At 42.4% G+C, this 20672-nt stretch overlaps 1 protein-coding gene across 1 annotated transcript in view; it reads right to left on the bottom strand.

The window, feature by feature from the left end:
• The window catches only part of MANBA (mannosidase beta), a 114622-nt gene that overhangs the window by 22381 nt on the left and 71569 nt on the right, over nt 1-20672 (bottom strand). Inside the window, exons 8-13 of the mRNA XM_019526367.1 lie at nt 16876-17027; nt 13633-13750; nt 8070-8156; nt 7161-7328; nt 2561-2779; nt 599-763 (exon numbers count right to left, since the gene is read on the bottom strand). Coding sequence (XP_019381912.1) covers nt 599-763; nt 2561-2779; nt 7161-7328; nt 8070-8156; nt 13633-13750; nt 16876-17027 — 909 coding nt within the window. The remainder of the gene's footprint in view (nt 1-598; nt 764-2560; nt 2780-7160; nt 7329-8069; nt 8157-13632; nt 13751-16875; nt 17028-20672) is intronic.

Raw genomic sequence — 20672 nt, 5'->3', positions numbered from 1 at the left:
TCAATTTGTGGCCATTGTTTCTAGTTACCCCAATGGGCACCTTGGTACACATCATATCCCCTATTTCCTGCTGTCCCCCACAACAGTTTGTAGATGGCCACAAGATCACTTCTCAGCCTTCTCTTGAAGAGGCTGAAGAGATTCAGGTCCCTCAAATCAGTCCTTGTAGGGTTTTTCCTGTAGGTCTTTAACCAGACAGGTGGCCCTCCTCTGAACCCTTTCCAAGTTATCCACCTCCCTCTTGAAATGCAGCACCCAAAACCGGCCACAGTACTCCAGCTGCAGCCTAACCAACACCACATAGAGGGGAAGTATCACCTCCCTAGACCTGTTTGTGATGCACCTACTTATGCAATAAAGAGTGTGGTTAGCTTTGCCTATTACTTCATCCTTTAGTGCAGGAAAGAAAAGGAAATAAGGGAGCCCCTTTGTGCTCAGTCTTTCTAGTGGAATGGGTCAGACGCACAAAATGGCCTCATGTTGAACTTGTAAATTCTTCAGGGCAGGGCCCGTGTTTCTTTGCTATGTGACTATAGCCTTGACCTGCAAGTAATGATAAATTACAGATACCTGCCACTAGATTGTGACATGCTGTTACCTGAGTGAGGTAGATTGTATCCTTGAACTTTTTTAAGGGGTCTGTGCTCTGGGGCAGCTTGAAGTGAAGTCCAGCCTGTTGAAGCATTTCACCATTACCACTGGCATGGTGCTGTCGATGGAGAGAGAAATTGCTTTCATAAGCCCAGTCATCTGCAGAGGAGACCTTTGGGGAAAAGGCACAGAAAGAACTGAATAGACTGGAAAGAAACAGAGGAACATGCCAGCTCCTGATCTTGGTGAATTAGCGAGTGCAGAATGGCGAGGTGAAAAATATATATGTGTGTGTATATACACACACACACACACACACACACACACACACACGTATCAGCTGTGTGCCATCTCCTAGAATCTTTACATTGATACTTTATACTTCTGCCATATCACTGACATAAGGATCTCTACATAACTAAGTTCAGAACACCCTGGGGTGTAAATATCACCTCCTTTAACAGATAGCCAAAGCCAGTGAAAACACACAAACAAGAGTGAGTGAGTGAGTGTTGTATCTGCATGCATTCCAAGGTTGAATTTGGCAATGAAAACTTAAGTATTCTTGTGTTCACAGTCCAAGTCAACAAGCAGAGCTAGGAATTAGATCCAGAAGGTCCTGCCTGCCAGTCACTCACTTGCACTCTACATCAGTAAGCTTCCTTATTCAGTTCTTTAGAAAACAGAAAAAACTAATGTCCTTTCCTAAAGAGGAAGTTACACAGAGGCTACCAATCCAGAGGCTACCAATCAGTAATGCACATTCATAACTTCTTGTCATCTACCTCTGGAATCACATACACAGAATACTGGTAATTTCTTGAGTGAAGAATGGTGGGATGTTATAATTCACATAGTTATGGCTATTGTTGTTGAGTCTTTATTGTATTAATGATTTCTAAGAAACTAATTTCAATTCTTTATTTTGATAGACTATAAAGTTTTTCACTGTCTGTAATTACAGAAGACAGCATTGATGTCTCAAAAAAGGGAATATATTTCACTCAGCATATTGCAGACAACATTTTGAACCCTTAAGTCAATTTTTAATCAACTCATGCTTGGATCAATGTGATATGCATTCGCCATCTGACAGAATAAATGGGTGGATAGATGAAACAGAGACACACCACATTTAATCTGACTGCATAAATAAGATAGGGACACACACAACACATCCTATCTAATTAAATTATTTGCAGAGATTTGGACAGATGGATATTGCAACCTTCTCTTGGAGTAAAAAGCCAACATTAAAAGGCTGGTATGATAAATGCAGATCAATTCAGTACATTTTAGAAAAAAACAAAGGGATATTTGCAATACAGGCATCACTTTAGAAGCACAGTCCACAGAAACAGTTGTCTAGAAAATACACTGTGCACACTTTAGTCAACAATTACAAGCTACAAACTAAACTAGATCAATTAGGAGTCTGATAATAATCCAAAAGAGGCTCATATATTTGGCATGGCCACCTTGCTTTTTAATACAGCAAGTGACAACATTACATACTGTTAGTTCTGATCAAAGAGATGGTAAATTGAGAACTATTTTGGTATATGATATTAACAGGGATGAGCAATAAGTACCTTAACATTGCAATCAGTACAAGCTTCTCTGTTTAAAAAGTCCAAGAATGTGTCACTAATTGTTTAGGAAAGAAAAAGCAATTTTTAAGACACTGACATTACAATAAATTGTAGCAAGACTGTGGACTGTGACACTTAAATAATGGCAATAATAATAAACCATGACTGCAGATATTCATCTTGGCTGCTGTGAGAAGAACAGGGAAAGATGTTCACCCACTGTCTCCTTCCACCACCAATATCATACCTAACATTTTCCTGTACCAAAATACATCATTTCAACTACTGTTAAAACATTGGTGTTTCTTGGCAAATGATTCACTGTTGTAACCCAAATTAAAAAGGGGACAGATACAGATTTGAAAGTTTTGCCTCACCTTTTCCAGTGTACTGAAGGAAGGCCAGGACTGAAACCCATACTCTGAGGCAAATCGAGCTTTAGGATACATTCTCCAGTCCCAGCAGTCCCTGGTGTAGTCATAGAAGTGAATGTCACCGTAGTGGGTATCATAAGGATTTGGGGAGAGCCAACCTTCTTTAATGGTTTCAAGACCATTGGTGGGACTAGACACAATAAAAGGACGACTTTTATCCTCCTGAGTTAAACAAAACAAACACAATAACCATGTAATGCGATTCATGTCATCATTATCTTGATATCCAAATCACATCCTGAAAAGTGAAGTGACTTTGCCAAATTATTAAGTCATTGTCTAGGAAACATTTTCCTTTTTTGTCTTGTCATAGGATCATAGGACAGCAGGGCTGGAAGGGACCGCACAAGATCAACTAGTCCAGCTCCCTGACATTGATCATCTCTCATGTTTAATGTATTTTGAACTCTGAGACCAAGTCTTACTGGGTACAATACTATTTCATATTTCTGAAGGATTCTCTATTCTCCTCAAGCAATTTGCTATCTTTAAATGCTTCTACATTCTTAATGACAGTTATTCAAAGCAATCCTAGTGGAAAATAGACTGAATGATCATTAATGTTTGTGTGCCATGACTTCTTCTTCTGTAAGTAAAATTACCATATTTGTAACATTTTTTGCAATAGCAAAGCTATTATTGTTTTTTTATTTTATTATTCAGCAGCCACTGAACCTTAGTTATAATACACCTGAGGTATGCTACTACTGTTAAGAGTAGTAACACGACAGACATACTGTTTGAAACACCACAAGGGCCTTTGAAGTGCTCCAAGTAGTGAGCATGCAGACATGCATAGCTGAAGTTATTCAAAAATGGCTGAAACGTTTCAAAATGAACCTTCAAAAAGGAACATTTCTGAAGCCCTTCCTGAAAAGTCTGCATGATTGAGCGGTCCTCTGGCATCCCATAGTGCTCTACTATGGGGAGGTAGAGAGGAGTAAGAAGAATAGTGCTAAAGCTCACCCAATTTGAAGTGCTTTGGAATTCTGAGCACTTCAAATACATGTCTGTCCACAGCCCTTGTTTGATGGCACTGTCATTTGCTTCTTTTTTCACCGGTTCCACATTTTAGGCGAGGTGAGACTTCAGGGTAGGATTTCAGTGTTTCTAATCATTAGCATTTAGAGCCTCTTATCAGTGTCACCTAAAATACTAAAGGGCTTATATTTTGCTATTCTAACACATTTACAGCCACATTTTCAGGAAAGCAGGCCAGACATTCTGTACTCAGAGGTACCATTATTGGCTCCAATACAGCAAAGAACTTGGGGCACATGCTTCATTTTAGGTATGAGGAGTCCTATTCACTTGTTCTCAATGTGCAAGTGGCACCGCTTATCCCCAGTCACTGAAATCTTTATATAGGAGGTCGGCAATGTTTTTGAGCAGAGGGCCAAAAAACACCTGCAACCTCTACTTGTAAGATGTTGGCATGCCAGGTCAGACAGCAGGGGAGCCATAAGGGGCCTACTCCCTGTTGTGGTGATGCAGCCCTGACCTCTTCCCCAAGGCATGCATGCCAAGCAAAATACCTTTGTTTTTGGAGTTTGTTCCCCTGCTAGGAAAAAAAAAACTTACCTGGAGATGCCTGAACAGACATTTGAATGCTGCACCACTGAAGAGCAGAGAGCTTGCAGTGCTGATTCTGTGCAGCCAGAGGGCCCCTGAGCACACATCTCAGCATGCTCTGCACGCTCCCTTAGTCTTCCTGGTGATAGATGTCAGCAGTGCAGAGGGCAGGCCTGACTGGCTGACCCACACTGCTCAGAATCAGCTTCTGTCTCCCTGCAGCACAATATGAGGATTGTGAAGGTGTTCTGCTCTCTGCTCAACTGGTTTAGTAGATTCTGGCAAGTGACACACTATCTCCCCGAGGTGTGGAGATGCAAAGCACCCTGGGATGCTAGAGGACTATGTTGTGGCTTCTCTCAGAAGGTTAAGTTGTACAGAAGAAACTCTCCCAGAAGAAACTGTTCTAGGAGTGGTTTAACTCTGGTTGTTCCCAGATTACTTTTCTGAAGCATCCATTTTTGCTCTGAGAGAAAAATCCTAAATATCTGTACATTCATGCTTTTTCCTGGAATAGCAGCAACTCTCCTATGAGAAATGGAATGTCTGTGTGTGGCTGCAAATGGATGCACCCTCACTTAACAGCTTGTCTCAAAATTCTCCTTCCTTTTCTCACCCCATTTAATGCCTTCCTGTACTTTAATTTCCAGTACTAAAATGACTCGACTAAAACTGATTGTAGTACAGCTGCTCCAATAAGAACAGCAATGGGTTGTTGTTTTTTTAAATGGCATCACTTCTATTGTGTTCAGACTACATTTTGATAGCATGGTCACATGCACCTTCTATATTTTACCATAGCCAGATGAACTAAGGTTAGTTCAGCATGACCAGATTCTAAAGTAGTCAATGCATCAGGAAGCAAGAGGGATAACAGAGTAGGAAAAGGTGGGCATGTCTACATATGCAATTAATGTGTATGAATAAACTATGCAGCAAACTGATCTGCAGTTAACAACTCCCGGGCACAGCATCTATATATGTACCTGAGCCAGAAGCAAACTGAGCCAGAGAGGAGCAGTTTAGGCCAGGGCTACTCCATCCCTCCCTCCCCTCCCCCCCACCCTGCAGCAGCCAAGGGGAGCTCCAGGCTCCATTCACAGCTGTCCAGGTGCCAGCCCTGGACTGGCAGTGGGCGTGGGGGGGGGGGGGGGTCAGACCCAGGCTCTAGGTGGCTCTAACAGGTGGCAGAGGAGCTGCCTTAGCCATGAGGCTCCTGCAGCTAGCAGCATGGCCTCCTGCTGGCTGTGCTGACCAGGAGCAATTTATTCCTGGATTGGCATCTACACATGCATTGCTGGGTAGTAAACAGCTTTTCAGCAGAATAGTATTTGTATTTACAAGTACTATTCTGCTGCAAAGTTAATTTACTCCAGCCAATAATGGTGTACATGTAGACATTTGCTGCACAGTTAATTAGCCTACTGCACAGTAAATGTCTTGTGTAGACACACCCGGTTATCACTTATTTTCTAGTGGTAAAGAGAAGTTTTAATTGGAAAAATATCAGTTTTATTTGGCATTTCTCAATACCACATACAACTTTCGCTAACTGGGAAGATCAAAACATTAACCTGGAGCTCAGGAATGACCTTCTGCCCAGCTATTCAGGAATGAAAGATCATGTAGAACAAACTTGTTCTTTGCTGCAGTAGCAGTGGGTGATTTGCAATGCTTCTGTCTTTTTTACTTTCCTTCCAAAACATGCACACTCAAGTCTACCATTTTACAACTCTTTACTGGAAATGGAGCTTCTTTTAAAAAAAGGATGGCCATTAGTCATGGCAGGTCTCTTATGCCTTCAACTGTAGGAAGGGATTGTCAGCTGCAGAGGGGACTCCAGTTAGTAAAGCCATGCCATCCACTCCCAGAAGAAAGTAAGCATATCAGCCTGACTTCTCATTTTCTACTGGGATCTGCTGCAGGAAGACTGGGAGACATGATTCCTACTTATCATTATCATTCTACCATATTTTCTATTTCACTCACTTTTCCTTCACCGTCTGCTCAGAGCAAACAGAGGTAAGTTAAAACTTGAAAGCAATATTTAACACCTATCTGGAAATTACTAGAAAGGAACCCAATTAAAATGGAGCAAACTTCATTACTGTTACCCAAAGAAAGGATTTTAGGCATGCCCCCAATTATTTATCTAGGAGCTATACAACTCTACTTGTGACTGAAGCTGGCCACAGATATTTTTCCCAGCATGTCTTCTTAATTTGGTTTAAACTTTTGTCCTTGATATCACTAAAGGAGAGGCACCAGTGGTCACTGGTAGTCTATTACAGGTCTCAGTTTTGCATTTTATAAACATGGAAATTAAAAAGTCTGGCAATTCAGGATTTTCCATCCATTTCACTGTAGACAGAGCTTCACTACAAATAAGTTTACTATAAGTAGGTTCCACTGTACAATAATAAAATGAAACAGAAATGCTGAACTTTCCAGGACAAGGAGGAAAGCTACAAAAACTGCAACAAAAATTAGTAAAGCCAAATTACAACAAACTTTGCTGTGGAATAAATGTCTTGTTCAAACTTTGAACAACATATCTCTCTCTTTTATCAGAGGGTGAAGAAAGCTAACAATCCATTATCAGAGACCTGAAAGATGACCTCCAGCAAAATCAGAGGCAAGATTTTCTCATTGTATATATTTATAAATTAAAAAAAATATATGCAGAATGCTCCCTGCAAGCATATTTGTTAAAGACAGACAAAGTGGTGGCAGGAAAAAGAAGGGCAAGTTCCTCCTAATTCAGTTATTCTTTACACTTTCTAAAACAAAGACAACAAGCCTATTTTTCTCCTTCATGGATGAACTTTAAGGAAATATACAAACAAAACTGGGAGAATATAACTGGGGGAGAAAATTTATTTTCCGTAAACAGGTACTCTGCCCAAACAGCAGATTTTAAAGACCTTTGCTACGTCCCTCCCCCTCTTTAATCCCTGAAAAAGCTACTTACAGCAAGAACAATTTCTCGGATATTCTTCACGTAAAGCATCACATAGTCATTGACAAAAACATTCTTCTCAGCATAAGGGATAGAGAACCAGTTGTCTGCAATTGCTGCTTCATTTTCATTGTTTCCACTCCATAAAATAATGGATGGATGAGATTTTAATCTCTTTACCTGAAATAAAAATCACAGCTTCAACCTTCTAATGAAGTTAGGCATCTTTTACGTGATGCCTTTTACTACTTATAAACAAGCTGAAAAGAATTTAACACACACACACTTATGGATATCTCTGCTGTGTTAAGTGATCTGAATAATGAAAACTACGATAGATTCTAAAAGGATACAGCAAGATGACAGCTACAAGTATAAGGACCCAATCCTGCATACAGGCTCGTGAGCAATTTTACTCCATGACTAGCTATGTTTACATTAACAATACGTATTTGTGGCAGGCTTTAAAAGATATGAATAATTGATATTTTCATTTTTAAATGTTTCATGTGGTAGAAGACAGGAATTTTTTTAAACTTAAAAAAAAACAAAAAACACACGAGCCTTGCCAACCACTCCCCCAAGAAATAAGCAAGCAAACAGACAAACAACAAAATGATGTTCAGCCTAGCAGAAAATGCAATCTTACCTTCTCTCAAAACAAGTGCAAGTGTGGTGGGAAAAAAAGGAGAAGGAACCCCATGTTAACCCAAGAATAATTTCCAACGTTCCAGTGTCTACCACCCTCTACCTTGCTTCTCTACAAGTCTCACTTCTTTGGGAAAAGTAGTACTGGCACATCTACAGGCTCAAGAAACAAGCTAACTAACTCTACCAGTCATTAACAAGCTGGGGTTGCTTGCTAATGACTGGTAATATGAAATATGATAAATGACTCCATGATCCTATTCAACAACATACCTGATGAGTAACTTCAGCTCTCACTGATTCTAAGTAGTTCTGGTCAGTTGGGTAAAGAGCACATGCGAACATAAAATCCTGCCAAATCTACAGGGAAAGAAAAAGGCAATACAAAAAGAAAAATCTCAGCAAATATTTTTATACACTTGAACAAATATATAAAATTTTCACATTGCCAAGATGTTGTTTTGAATATCATCAAAACAACTGCATTCCACAGTAGGCTCAACTCACTCATTTCTCCTCCCTACTCTCTCCAGCTCCACAGGATAGATTTCCTTTAAATTTAGAGTTTTAAGCCATTTCTTTATCATTATGAACCACATTCCTCCATCCTTACGCATGGTCAACAGACTCTTATTCATTCGAATCAAGCAGCAATGCTAATTTACATGGGAGGTACATGCTAATATAAAAGTAAATGTTTCATAGTTCATAGTTGTTAGGGGCTGGAAGCGACCTTACAGATCATCATGTCCAACCCCACCTACACTTGGGCAGGAAAGACTGCTGGAATCAGATGACCCCAGCAAGATGGGCATCAAGACGCTTTTTGAAGATTGTCAGGGTGGGTGATTGTACCACCTCTGGCAGTCAACTTGTAAAGAAGTTTTTCTTTATGTCTAGCCTGAAGCGATCCTCATTCAGCTTGTGCCCATTATTTCTTGTCCTCCACTGGAGGGGCTTGGTGAACAGATGTTTCCCCAGGCCCTGATGTATGTCTGTGATATATTTATAGGCAGCCAGCAAGTCCCCTCTGAGTCTGCTGTCCTCCAGGCTGAACAGTCCCGTGTCTTTCAGCCTTTCCTCGTATGACCTGCTCTCTAGGCCTCTAATCATGTGCATGGCCCTCCTTTGGACTCTCTTGAGCCTCTCCAGATCCTTCCTGAAGTGCAGCACCCAGAACGAGGCAGAACTCCAGCTGCGGTCTCACCAAGGCCGAGTAGACAGGGAGGATGATATTCTTAGCTTTGCTCGAGATGCCTCAGTAGATGCATGCCAGTATTTGATTAGCTCTGACCCAGACTTCAGTTACAAGGTTGTATGTAGTTCTACAGTTGAACATCTTCTGCTAAGAAAATCCTGAGATCCCTGACACTTACAGGGCACGGTGACATCACAGAGACTAAGTTGGATAGTATCTGACAAAGCAGGCTGTCACCTATGAAAGTTCATGCCTCTCTGAACCAGTTAGTCTCCAAGGGTGCCTACAGACATGCAGGGATGCTATTCTAACGTACTGTAATTACAGCGTATCAGAACAGACTCGATCAATCAAGTCTGCTACAGCATGCTAATTAGTGCATTCCAGCAGCCGCCATGTCTCATGTATTCAGCGTCCCCATACTTCAAAATGGTGGCGGGAGTGCTTTAACTAACGCTCGTTAAAGCACCTCCACTGCCATTTTGAAGCATGGGACCCTAAATACACAAGAGTCTGCAGTCACTTTAATTAGAGCGGCTCTTGGAGCTGCTCTAATTAAAGTGCCTCCCCCAAGCCCCAGACCACACGTAAAGACACCCACCCGAAGGTAACAAAATCAGCTACCGAAGCTTTGCACAGCCCTTGGTCCTTCAGGCAGCAGCTAGCTAGTTAGGTACATCTCCCAATTCCCCACCTATCAGTCTCCAGTTAGAGAGCATCTTTAAATCATAACTTTAATCATCACATAAAGGGGACAACAAAAGGTAAGAAAAGCATATTTTTCATCTAGTCTGTTAGTTGCACAATCTAACAACCCCAAAAAAGCCATTTCATTAATCTTCTAAAAATAAGAAATTTAAAAAAAATGAAATAACTGCAATGAGACAAGGAAAATTTCCTTGTCGATCTTGGTTTTGCAGCATCTGACAAAGTAGGTTATTGTCTACAAAAGCTCATGTTCATCTGAACCAATTAGTCTCTAAGATGCCAGCCACCCTTACCATATGCCTCTCTCAAAATCATACACTTCAAGTACTTTAACAGAACCTCTTTTCAGGATATGAAGAGAAAGCCCTGTTGATAAATGGTGTTTCAGGAGCCTCAATGTGGGAAAAGCCCTGCTCCAATCATGGCAGCACACCTTTCTAGGCAAGAGGCCAAGAGGCCATCCAGGCAGTGCCTTTCCTGCAGTGAGATGCATTCCTTCAGTGCATCTCTCTGAAAGATCTGGAAAAAAAAATCTATTATGAATTGTGAAATCAAAAAAAAAATTATGATAGAAACAAGCATAGTATTCAGTGCAGGATCAAGCCCTTAAAACTGATTAGGTTCCATTAGAGACAGCCTAGAGCTAAATACCCTTTATTAAAAAACACTACATCAAAAATGTCTTACTCCGTACTCAGAATTTTAGGACCAGTGAGCCGTAACTTCCCTTTTCCTTCAGTTTTTACTGAATTACATGACTTGACTTGGAATCATTTACAATTCTTTACAAGAAAGCAGGAAAAGCAAAGGAAGAACTGATCAGCATTAAAAGTTAATCTTACCTGGTTTTCACAGAAGGCTCTCCCCAAGATCAAATGTTTCAAAAGGAAGGACCCAATCTTTTAGGGTGTGAGGAAGGGGGTGCTCTTGGAGCTGCTCTAATTAAAGTGCCTGCAACATCACATGTATTCAGCATCCCACACTTTAAAATGGTGGTGGGGGCATTTGAACTAAAGCTCATTCAACAAGCTTTAGTTTAAGTGCCACTGCTGCCATTCTGAAGCGTGGGGATACTGAACAGACACGACATGGAGGCTGATGGAGCATGTTAATTAGCATGCTCTGGGAGACTTGATTAATCGAGTCTGCTCCGACACATGCTAATTAGCACATCAGACCAGACATCCAGCACGTGTATAGGTGCCCTTAGGCACAAATTTAGGCTGCTACATGAGGCACTGACGTTGTAATGAGGACAGGAAAGACAAAAAGTTGAAGAGCTTACATAAGGGCCAAAAACCAGCAAATGAAAGAACAGCAACTGCTCAGAAGCTTTGAAAACTTCTTGCAGATGACATCAAGCTGGGTAGGGCGGTAGAACTGCTGGACTCTCGGGCTACGATTCAGAGTGACCTAAACAAAAAGGATGGATGAGTGGACCACAAGAAATCTCAAGAAGTTCAATAAGGACAAGTGCAAAGTCCTGCACTTAGGCTAGAACAATCCCGGGCACCATTATAGGCTGAAAACTGACTGGCTAAGCAGCAGCTCTACAGAAATCCTGGGGGTTACCATGGATAATAAACTGAACAGAGACAATAGATTGCCGTTGTTGTGAAGAAGGCTAACAGCATACTGGGATGCATCAGCAGGAGTGCTGCCAGCAAACTGACGGAAGTGATTATTCACCTCTATTTGGCACTGGTGAGACTACATCTGGAGTAGTGTGTCCAGTTTTGAGCCCCCCACTACAGAAAGGATGTGGACAAATTGGAGAGAGTTCAGTGGACAGCAATAAAAATGGTTAGGGGGCTGGGGAACATGCTTCATGAGAGGTTGAGGGAACTGGGCTTATTTAGTCTACAGAAGACTGAGAGCGGATTTAATAACAGCCCTCAACTCCCTGAAGGGTGATGACAAAGAGGGTAGAGCTAGACTGTTCTCAGTGGTGGCAGATAACAGAACAAGAAGCAACTGTCTCAAGTTGCAGCAAGGGAAATTTAGGTTAGAGATTAGGAAAAATGTTCTTAATAGGATGCTGATGAAGCACTGGAACAGGTAACCCAGAAAGGTTGGTAAATCTCCATCCTCGGAAGTTTTTAAGACACAGCTAGACAAAGACTTGGCAGGGATGGTCCTTCTTTGAGCAGAGGGTGGGACTAGATGACATCCTGAGGTCCCTTCCAACCCTCATTTTCTATTATTCTAAAACTGAGGGAAATCATTTAGATGACTCAAATAGATATGCATGTCCAGCCTTTTCGTTTTGGTTGCGTTTCCCATATGCATATACCAACATATAGCAGAAAGCCGTATCATATGCTCTGTTAAGTCACTGGTTCCCTCGTTAAAATTGTGATGTCATGTTTCTCCTACATTCTGCATTGAAGATCAAGCAGGACTTCAACATCATGCACAACTCGAGCCTCATTCACTCAAGTCACTATTTCATTAAACCAGTTTTAGAACTCAAAGTTACCCAGCTGACATCCTCACAACATTTGTACAATGTTCTTGTTCCAGCCACTTTTACACTAATACCTCTCTCAGAAATGTCCCTTGGGGCTGATATTTTCTATACCTGGTCTCAGGCCAAAGTTGAATTATTTTTGGAAAGGTTAAGCTAAAACATTTTAGTTATTTTAAGAGGATATTTTAAAAGAAATAAAATCATTTTTCACACATCAAGGAAAGCATGACTACTTCCACCAGTACAAGGATTACTCAAACAGCTAGCAATATAAAATCCAGATAAAGCAGGGTATTAAATCCTCATCAGAGGACAGATTGTGAAGTCATTACTCTCACCATTGAGCACTTACTCAAGTATTCCCAGAGGTTTCAATCAGACTGCCTTCACATGAGTAAGTGCTTAGAGTGAGTAAAAAGGTTGACAATCTGGTTGCAAGGAAAAAATTCTCAAGCAGGGCTTGAGATTCAAAATTAACATTTTTAAAGATTTTAAATTATGTATTTCTATAACACGCTTTCCTGTGTGTGTGCTATGAGCCTCTGTTTATACCCACTTCAAAGGATTATATTCTGTTCTGTCAGTTCTTCTATTTCACTCATTACTGCAGCATAAGAGCACCTCTCAGTAGCACATTCACTGACCTAACTATTACCCATCACGCATGGTTCATTTGTTCTCTCCAGTAGGAGAATTATATACATAATGTAGCATTCTGGGGGGTGGAGGGGGCGATAGCAATGTGAAAGAGGGGAAGAAATCATTTTGTGCAAGTGCTCTAGTTCCCAATTAACTACTTTACCACAAGCTGTAATGACTCCTGCTTTCAACTCTAGAGGTCCCAGATTCAATCTCTGATGATAACCCAGGTGACAGTTGTGACATTTGCAATGATGCAGTAGAACAATATATCATTCTAAATATTTAATGACTGCTTCATGTCTTTGGCACTACAAGTGCAATTTTATATTGTGCACAGTCTATATTTTATGTTTTTTCCCCATCAAAGTTTCCTCTTCAATGACAGATATATGCATTAGGGAAATTTAAAGAACCATACCTAATAATTTAATGTTAAAGTGGAGAAATTGGAGCGCACACACACGCACACACACCCCTCCCCCAAGCACTAGGCAAACATTCTAGCATCTTCAACTATCCTAAGTCACTAGCAGAGAAAAGCCTCTTCAAGGCAGTCCCACACCTAAACTGCTTATCCCAGAGCAATGGTCCTCTGCTTACTGCTCAGCGCTCAACTTGAGACGCATTAAAGCACCCCTGTCTCCAGAAAGTGCTGAGCACCTGACCACCTGAAAACCATGCCCTTAAAACTTTCCAAAAGCATTAATTCTTCTAAAAAAGGCAGCCCAAATGCACAAGGGTAACTGCTACCTTACTATGTTTTCGATTGGCATTTTCCTTCTCATTTTGGAATACAGTCGTGGTGTTAATTTTCTTACCATTATTCCCAGTTCATCACAGATATCATAGAACTCATCTTGCTCATACACTCCTCCTCCCCACACCCGAAGTGCATTCATGTGAGCATCAACTGTGGACTGCAGGAGGCTCCTCAATCTGTCAGATAAAAAAAGAACAGAGTGGTAAGAGCTTTATGAAATTACACCACCGAGCTTCAGTCTGGAGAAACGTGCCTAGCTCTGTAACTTTTTTCTAAAAGACAACTAGATACATACTCTTTATTATATCCAGTTTGATGATTATCAGAGGCAGACAGGCTATGACTTGGAACTGACAAAAACAGACTCTTTAGGCATCCCAGAAATCTGTATAGATTTGCACTGAATTGCCAAATATGAATTTCTGAAACTAAAAGTGTTCACTCCTGCTGACATGTACTAGATGATCTAAGGAAAATCCCCATGACAGTAAGCACTATGTGGCAGCTCTCGCTGAAGGATCAGTCTTTAAAATAAGCAGGCAAGTTCCCAGATTATGTTCCATTTATCGACTACATTCCTACAAACTGTTAACCCCTTTGCTCAGCAGCATAAGAACGCAGCCAAGTGCCCAGGTGCAGTGTTGACTCCCTGTTGCTGCTGCCACCACAATTGTACAGCTGTGGCAAAAGCCACTTTTTCTCACACCCCTGCTCCCACCAGCGCCTGAGGTGGTTCCCCACCCCAGTTATGCCAGCGCCTTTTTCCTTTAAATATTATCCTGCTTTGTACACCTACTATCTGAAACTCTTTCCAACCATTTTAAGAGCTCTTAGGAACATTGTTGTTCTCTCCCAATGTTCTGCAAAGCATGATTACAAAAGTGAAAGCAGAAAGAAAGCCAATAACGGCTTTTAAAGACTTATTTTAAAGCTGGACCCAATTCTTCCAGGCTTAGTCACTCTGAAGCCATGGATAGATATGTAGTGCTACAAATGCCCTACAAAAGTTAGGGGGACAGATGTGCAGGCCCCTTGTAGCACTACAAAAATGTTGCTGGTTGAAACACGTACTTGTCTGTGGCACTATCTTTTCTAATGCCACATGCAACATGTGTCCAATGCATCACAGCACTACTGGAAGTCTCTTTCTCTCCCCAGCATGCCACAGCACTCTACTTTTTCCCCCACTCTGAACACTGATCCAAGGGGGAGGGAGGAAGAGCAGGGTGAAGTCACTGAGTACAGTCCCACAGGAACGCATCCTGTCCACTCTCCTGCAGACCTGGGTGGTCAGTGAGTGCAGGACTGAGACTGGGCCATTCTGGTCCCACAGCCACTGACAGCCTGGTCCCAGCTGGGCTGCACCTGTCAGTAAGCACAGGTCAGGGGCCAGGACCAGGGTTGTCAGTGAGCCCAGTCCCAGCCCTGTGCTCACTGACAGCCCAATCCTGGCTGGGTTCAAACTGCCTGTCATGCCCCGAATGGCATGGCAGGCTATCAGAAAATGAGCTCCCTTCTCCTGGTGGGGGAAGGAGCACAGCCCACAGAGGCCAAGCAACCTATTATCCCTACACTAGAAAACATGCTGCGGAATGACTTTGCAGCACCTCTGTAGCACTCCAGCGGGGGAGGGCAGGGCGAGGAGAAAGTTTGCATGACTGTCTGTGCCTCCTAGCATTGTTGTAGCGCTTCAAAGCAGTACAAGTACAAGCATAGCCATTGTTGAGTTGAGTTGACATCTGACCAGTGTAGGCAATATGACTAAAGGTAGAAGAACCAGTCCCTTGGAGGCTTCATCACCAAGACTACTAGAAATGTCTTCACCTTTTAGTTTGGTTCTGCACCCCTTTTCTCACAATGAAGAGTGCTTTGCTTATTCAGTTGCCCCATTACTGATTTCAGCGAGACCATTCAAAAAAAATCAATGCTAGTCAACCTAAATAAGGAGGGGCAGTGTAGAAGGGTGGGACGTCCCTTTCAGGAAGAACAGTCAACCCTATAGAGAAAGCTCAGCTGTAGGGCAGTTGGCTAACAGTGTTCCACTGGGACAGGGGTGGGCAAAATACGTCCCATGAGCCACACCCAACTCTTCGGGCTATTCTGCCTGGCCTGTGGGGCCCCTAAAACATTTAGAAAATATTTGTCTGCTCCTGGCTGCCTGTCAAAGATGACAGGAGCCAGGGGCAGCAGGACCCAGGGAAAGCCTCAGCAGGATGCAGCAGCCCAGCCCCTCCCCAGCCCCAGCCATTTCCCTGCCTTCCTGCCCTGCTCCAGCATCATGTCCATCCTGGCTCCATCGCCAGACTGGGGAGCACGGTGCCTCACCAGTACCCCATGGAGCGTGTGTATGGAGAGGGAGTGCATGTTTGTAGGGTGAACCCCATATGGACACACCACCACACACATGCACTCACACCCCCCCTTGCACTGCCATACACACAGACCCCCACACCTACACCCCCTCACATACCCCAGCCACCCTCTCCCCACAGGCAGCCCCCACAAACTCCATACCTCCCACACCTCACATATCCACACACACACACACACCCACCCACCCACATGCTCCCTCACCCAACAGCCCCACACCTATCCACCCCCCTCAGACACACCCACATATCTACACCCCCACAGCCCCCCACAAACCTATACCCACCTTCCACAATATACAAGAGTAAGACTTCATTTTAAGCTATTATATACAATCACCTCTATGTACACTACACAAACACATGTAAACCAGGATAAAACTATTTTTTTTAATCAAATTTTGGATGTTTGCTTTTTAGAATAGAATTTAGTATTTTTCTGGTTCTGAGATGGCAACCCCTTGCAGAAAGGAGCATTTCCAGGGGCAAGGGGAGGGACTTCTGGTGGCAAAGGTCAGGGGTTAGGGGCCGGGACTTCCAGGCACAAGATGGTGACCAGGAGGTACCTGTCAAGAAGCGGGTCTACACATGCAGCCCTCAACAGCTTGCCAAAACTTGGTAAGCGGTCTTCTGCCCAAAATAATTGCCCACCCCTGGACTGGGAACTTTAAAACTTCCAGAGGAGAGAACAAGGGGAAGGAGGAAGCAAGTTGCAAAAAGGAGCTCGTTTCTTAGTGTCCAGGAGGGGAGAGAGGATTTCATTTTGTTTGTTTACTGAACTTTGGTTTGGAGAACTGGCTGAGGAGTTCATAAGGGAGTGAATTTTCCTGCAGAAGCCAGCAGGCTAAATGAGCTGCTTACAGGCACAATCTGGCCCTTCCTAAAATAATTTTTTTTTATATATAAGAAAATTTTTTATGAATATGACTCACATATCAGAGGTGACCCTGTCCTGGAAGGAATCCGCTGGAATCCAGTTGGATCCTTTGAAGAAAATGGGGAGTCCATTGATTCTGAAGTAGAAGCTCAAACCTGGTGACCCAGGTATAGGCTCCTCAACAAGTTCCACTGTTCGAAAATACACCTGGGGGATTAAAACTGGTGTATTTTTAAAACAGCCAAAATAAGGAAGATATAAAGAAAGAGATCTAAACACCTATCTTTAATCTTCAAGTATTATTAGAAGGTCAATGCATTAATGAGCCATTTTTTTAAAAGAAGTAAAAAGGGGGCTTGCTAAAGAAGCCATTGAGTGTGGTCTTATATCCACAACATTAAGTCGCTTTCATTTTAAGAAGAGACTAAAACTAGAGAAATTCCCCAAACTTTCTAATTTACAAAGAGAAAGAGAATGAACGAATTAATATATGGAAAGCCCTACGAAAGTAGGGCTGGAAGGGTCTTCATGAGGTCATCTAGTTCAGCCCCCTGCTCAAGGCAGGATCATCCCAGATTAAACCAACCCAGCCTAATATCCGTTTAACCTGCTCTTGAAAACTTCCAAGGATGGAGGTTTCACAATTCTTCTACGTAGACTGCTCCAATACTTGACTACCTTCATTTTCAGGAAGGTCCTCCTAATCTCCAGCCTACATTTCCTTTGCTGCAGTTTAAGGCCATTTCTCCTAGCCTGCCCCTACGGCCACAGAGAAAAAGCCCATCTCCATCCCATCCTCCCTATAATCACCCTTCAGACATTTGAAGGCTGTTAATAAAATGCTCAGCCCAAATCTGACCACATCAAAATTTGAGCCTCATCTTTTCACTAAGATTAGTTGCCCCAGTAATGACACTTTCCCCGTGGAAATCATTCTGTGATGAGAATTAAGAAGAAAACAAAGAGGAGAAGAGGAAGGAGAATGAAGACGATACATGCATACTGTCAATAGTTGGCGAGGGATAGACTTCTCTGGACATCTTAGTTTATTTGTGTACTTGGCACAAGCACACCACAATGACTAGCTCCAATACATAACCACTGAGTTAATTTAAGCTATTGGGGGTCAGACAATCATTCATCAAGTAGAAGCCCAAGTATCCATTATAGCTTCACGTCCAATGTATCGTCCAGATTATCTGTAGAAGGAAATCAGTTGATTACCGTACTGTAGATATAACAACTACAGAATGCAAGCCGTTTTCTTCTTTTGCTGGACATGGAAGAAGACTGAAAAGAGATGGGATCTTTTTGCCACTGTTTATATCAGCGTTGTATTGAACAATACTCTGCTTGCATCAACAAGTATGCAGTAAAGAATTTCACTACCATATAAAAGTGAACTGTTAAATACATCTGTAGGACTGTATGGAGAAGCAAGTCTATGTAAAAAATATACTGGAGTTGTCCCCAGTCCACTGCAGAAGCAGCTAGGAGACTTGAAGACATTTTAAGCTGCTGTTCAAATGCAGAATGTTACCAGCATGGACACCATCTCATTCAGGAACACTGCACTTGATATTTCTTTCTTGTTTTCCTTTCTCAAATACAACTGATTTATATTTAAAATACCCATTTTGTTTTATGTGTACAAAACAGAAGTACCAATACATACATGCTTCTTCCAATTGCTCAACATACCAGATATACAGATTTATTAAATAAATTCAAATGAGATGATGGGAGGTAACCAAGGAATAGCAGCCAGCAAACCTAAAATGACAAGCCTGTATCAGAGTCACAGCTAGAATTTGGGGATTTCCTAACTTTTGAATTTTAGCTTAAATGAACAAACCACATCTTCTTCATGACTATTTGCTGTAACATGTTCAAGACAGTAGGGTCTAGAATTGTACTGGAGAATGCTAGGGGTGAGTATGTATCCCAGAAATGTACCAGTAGGAGAAAGTTTAAATAAGTGCAACTGATATACCCAACAACTGGAGTAAACTGGAGTTCAGACTAGCTTTACATGTCAAACAAAGGCTGAAATCTGAAGGACCGCTAATGACGCTCACACATGCTTAAGCATTGCAATTCTTCATCTCATCAATCTTAGATATTGTTAGGGAAAATAACATTGTCTTGTTTAGTTTCACTTTAGCAACTGAAAGGATTAATTTCAACCCCGTGTAGAGACAATCCATAGGATTAACTGTGTGAGCAGAGATCATAGATTACTCACCAAAGACTGACCTTCCTGGGTCACACCAATGACCGAAAACATATGTGAAAGAAAAGAAACATGGAACAATTCTGACAGTTACAGAACGGAGCAGAATCCTGCAGGAAGGTTATGCCTAAAGCAACACAAAGGCAAGGTAGAAGTGCATCGTATAGATTAACTAAATCAGAGATGCATTAAGCTATTGTGAGCTACACTGCATCTGATGGAATGAGCTGAGCATGGCATGATGCTTTGCGACAGGTGGGGATGGGGCTTAACCCAGGGGCAGGCTTCAGGGTTGTGGGAGGGAAGGGCAGGGCTAGGGTGCGTGCAGTGAGAGGAGGCAGGGCACTGGGCAGGGCTAGGCTGGGGGCATTGCAGGAAGGGGGCTGTTCCAGGCTGGGGGACAGTGGCAGGGCCAGATTGGGGGAACTGGGGGGGCAGGTTGGCAGGTAGCGGGAGGGGGCAGGGCCAGCCTGGTGGGGTGGAAACTTAATGGCTCTCTGATTCTACCTTGCTATCTGACTTCAGACCTTCTGACTTCAGGCTATCCCTCTGCTTGTATAAAGCTGCAAGAATTGGTTATAGTTGCATGGGCTTCAGGACGATGCTAAACAAACCCCCACCACATCAAATTACAATACTTGCAATGCTCTTCATTCCCTGCCCTGTCCCTGGTCCCCAGGGAGGATCCAAAACACTCTGCTAGTAAAACCCTACCTCATGAATCCTTGGTTCCAAGGATGGGTTGTATGAGTCTACAGGTACTCTCCCACCTCAAGGTCTGGATCTATTGCTTTATCCTTACCCTACAAGGGTGCAAATTCAACACTGCCATATATGTCAGCCATCTAAGGGGGAAGGAGGTGAACCTCCTTTACCCTATTTAATTTCCTTTTATCCTATATGCATTCTTATCAGCTGATTACAGTATGATGGCCTTAGGCTTGAAGACAGGGTAGGTCCGCACCTTTATAGACAGCAAAGATTATATATATATATATATATATATATATATATATATATATCACACATACACACACACACACACACACATACACACACACAGAGAGAGAGAGAGAGAGAGCGCGCGCGCGCAAGCATAAGCTTTCATGAATCCAAGCTCACTTCTTTGGATACTGTAAAAGGACAGCATAAAGAAGAGTATAAAGTGGAGTGAATACTTAGAACAGTATTTCCCAACTGGTGTGCTGCAGCAATTGGTTAAAATGAGCTTATACGGATGGGAAATGCCTTAACAGTGTGCAACAGAAAATGTTTATTAATCTAAGTGTGCCATGGGCTGGAAAAGGTAGGGATACACTGGCTTGGAATACAACAGGTGGGAAAGCAGGAGGGGAGTGGGGAGTGCTGAGAGAGGCATACAAGCAAAGAACCCATAGGAATAAAAGGGGTCACAAAAGCTAATCCAGGTAATGGGATAAGAATCCCTAGTCCCCGTTTAAACCATACTTAACATAGCCCAATTTGTGGCTGGTTTCTAGTTCTGCAACTTCCTGTTCAAACTAGTTTTTAAAATTTGTCTGCCTGAGAACAACAATCCTGAGGTCAGTGATGGAGTGTCCACCCACAAGCTTTTGTTTCCCCCCATGAGGAATGGTAAA

This window comes from Gavialis gangeticus, unplaced genomic scaffold (assembly GCF_001723915.1).
Source record: "Gavialis gangeticus isolate Ggan-Ray unplaced genomic scaffold, GavGan_comp1, whole genome shotgun sequence".
NCBI lineage: Eukaryota > Metazoa > Chordata > Crocodylia > Gavialidae > Gavialis > Gavialis gangeticus.
This window is presented reverse-complemented; position numbering and strand designations above follow the sequence as displayed.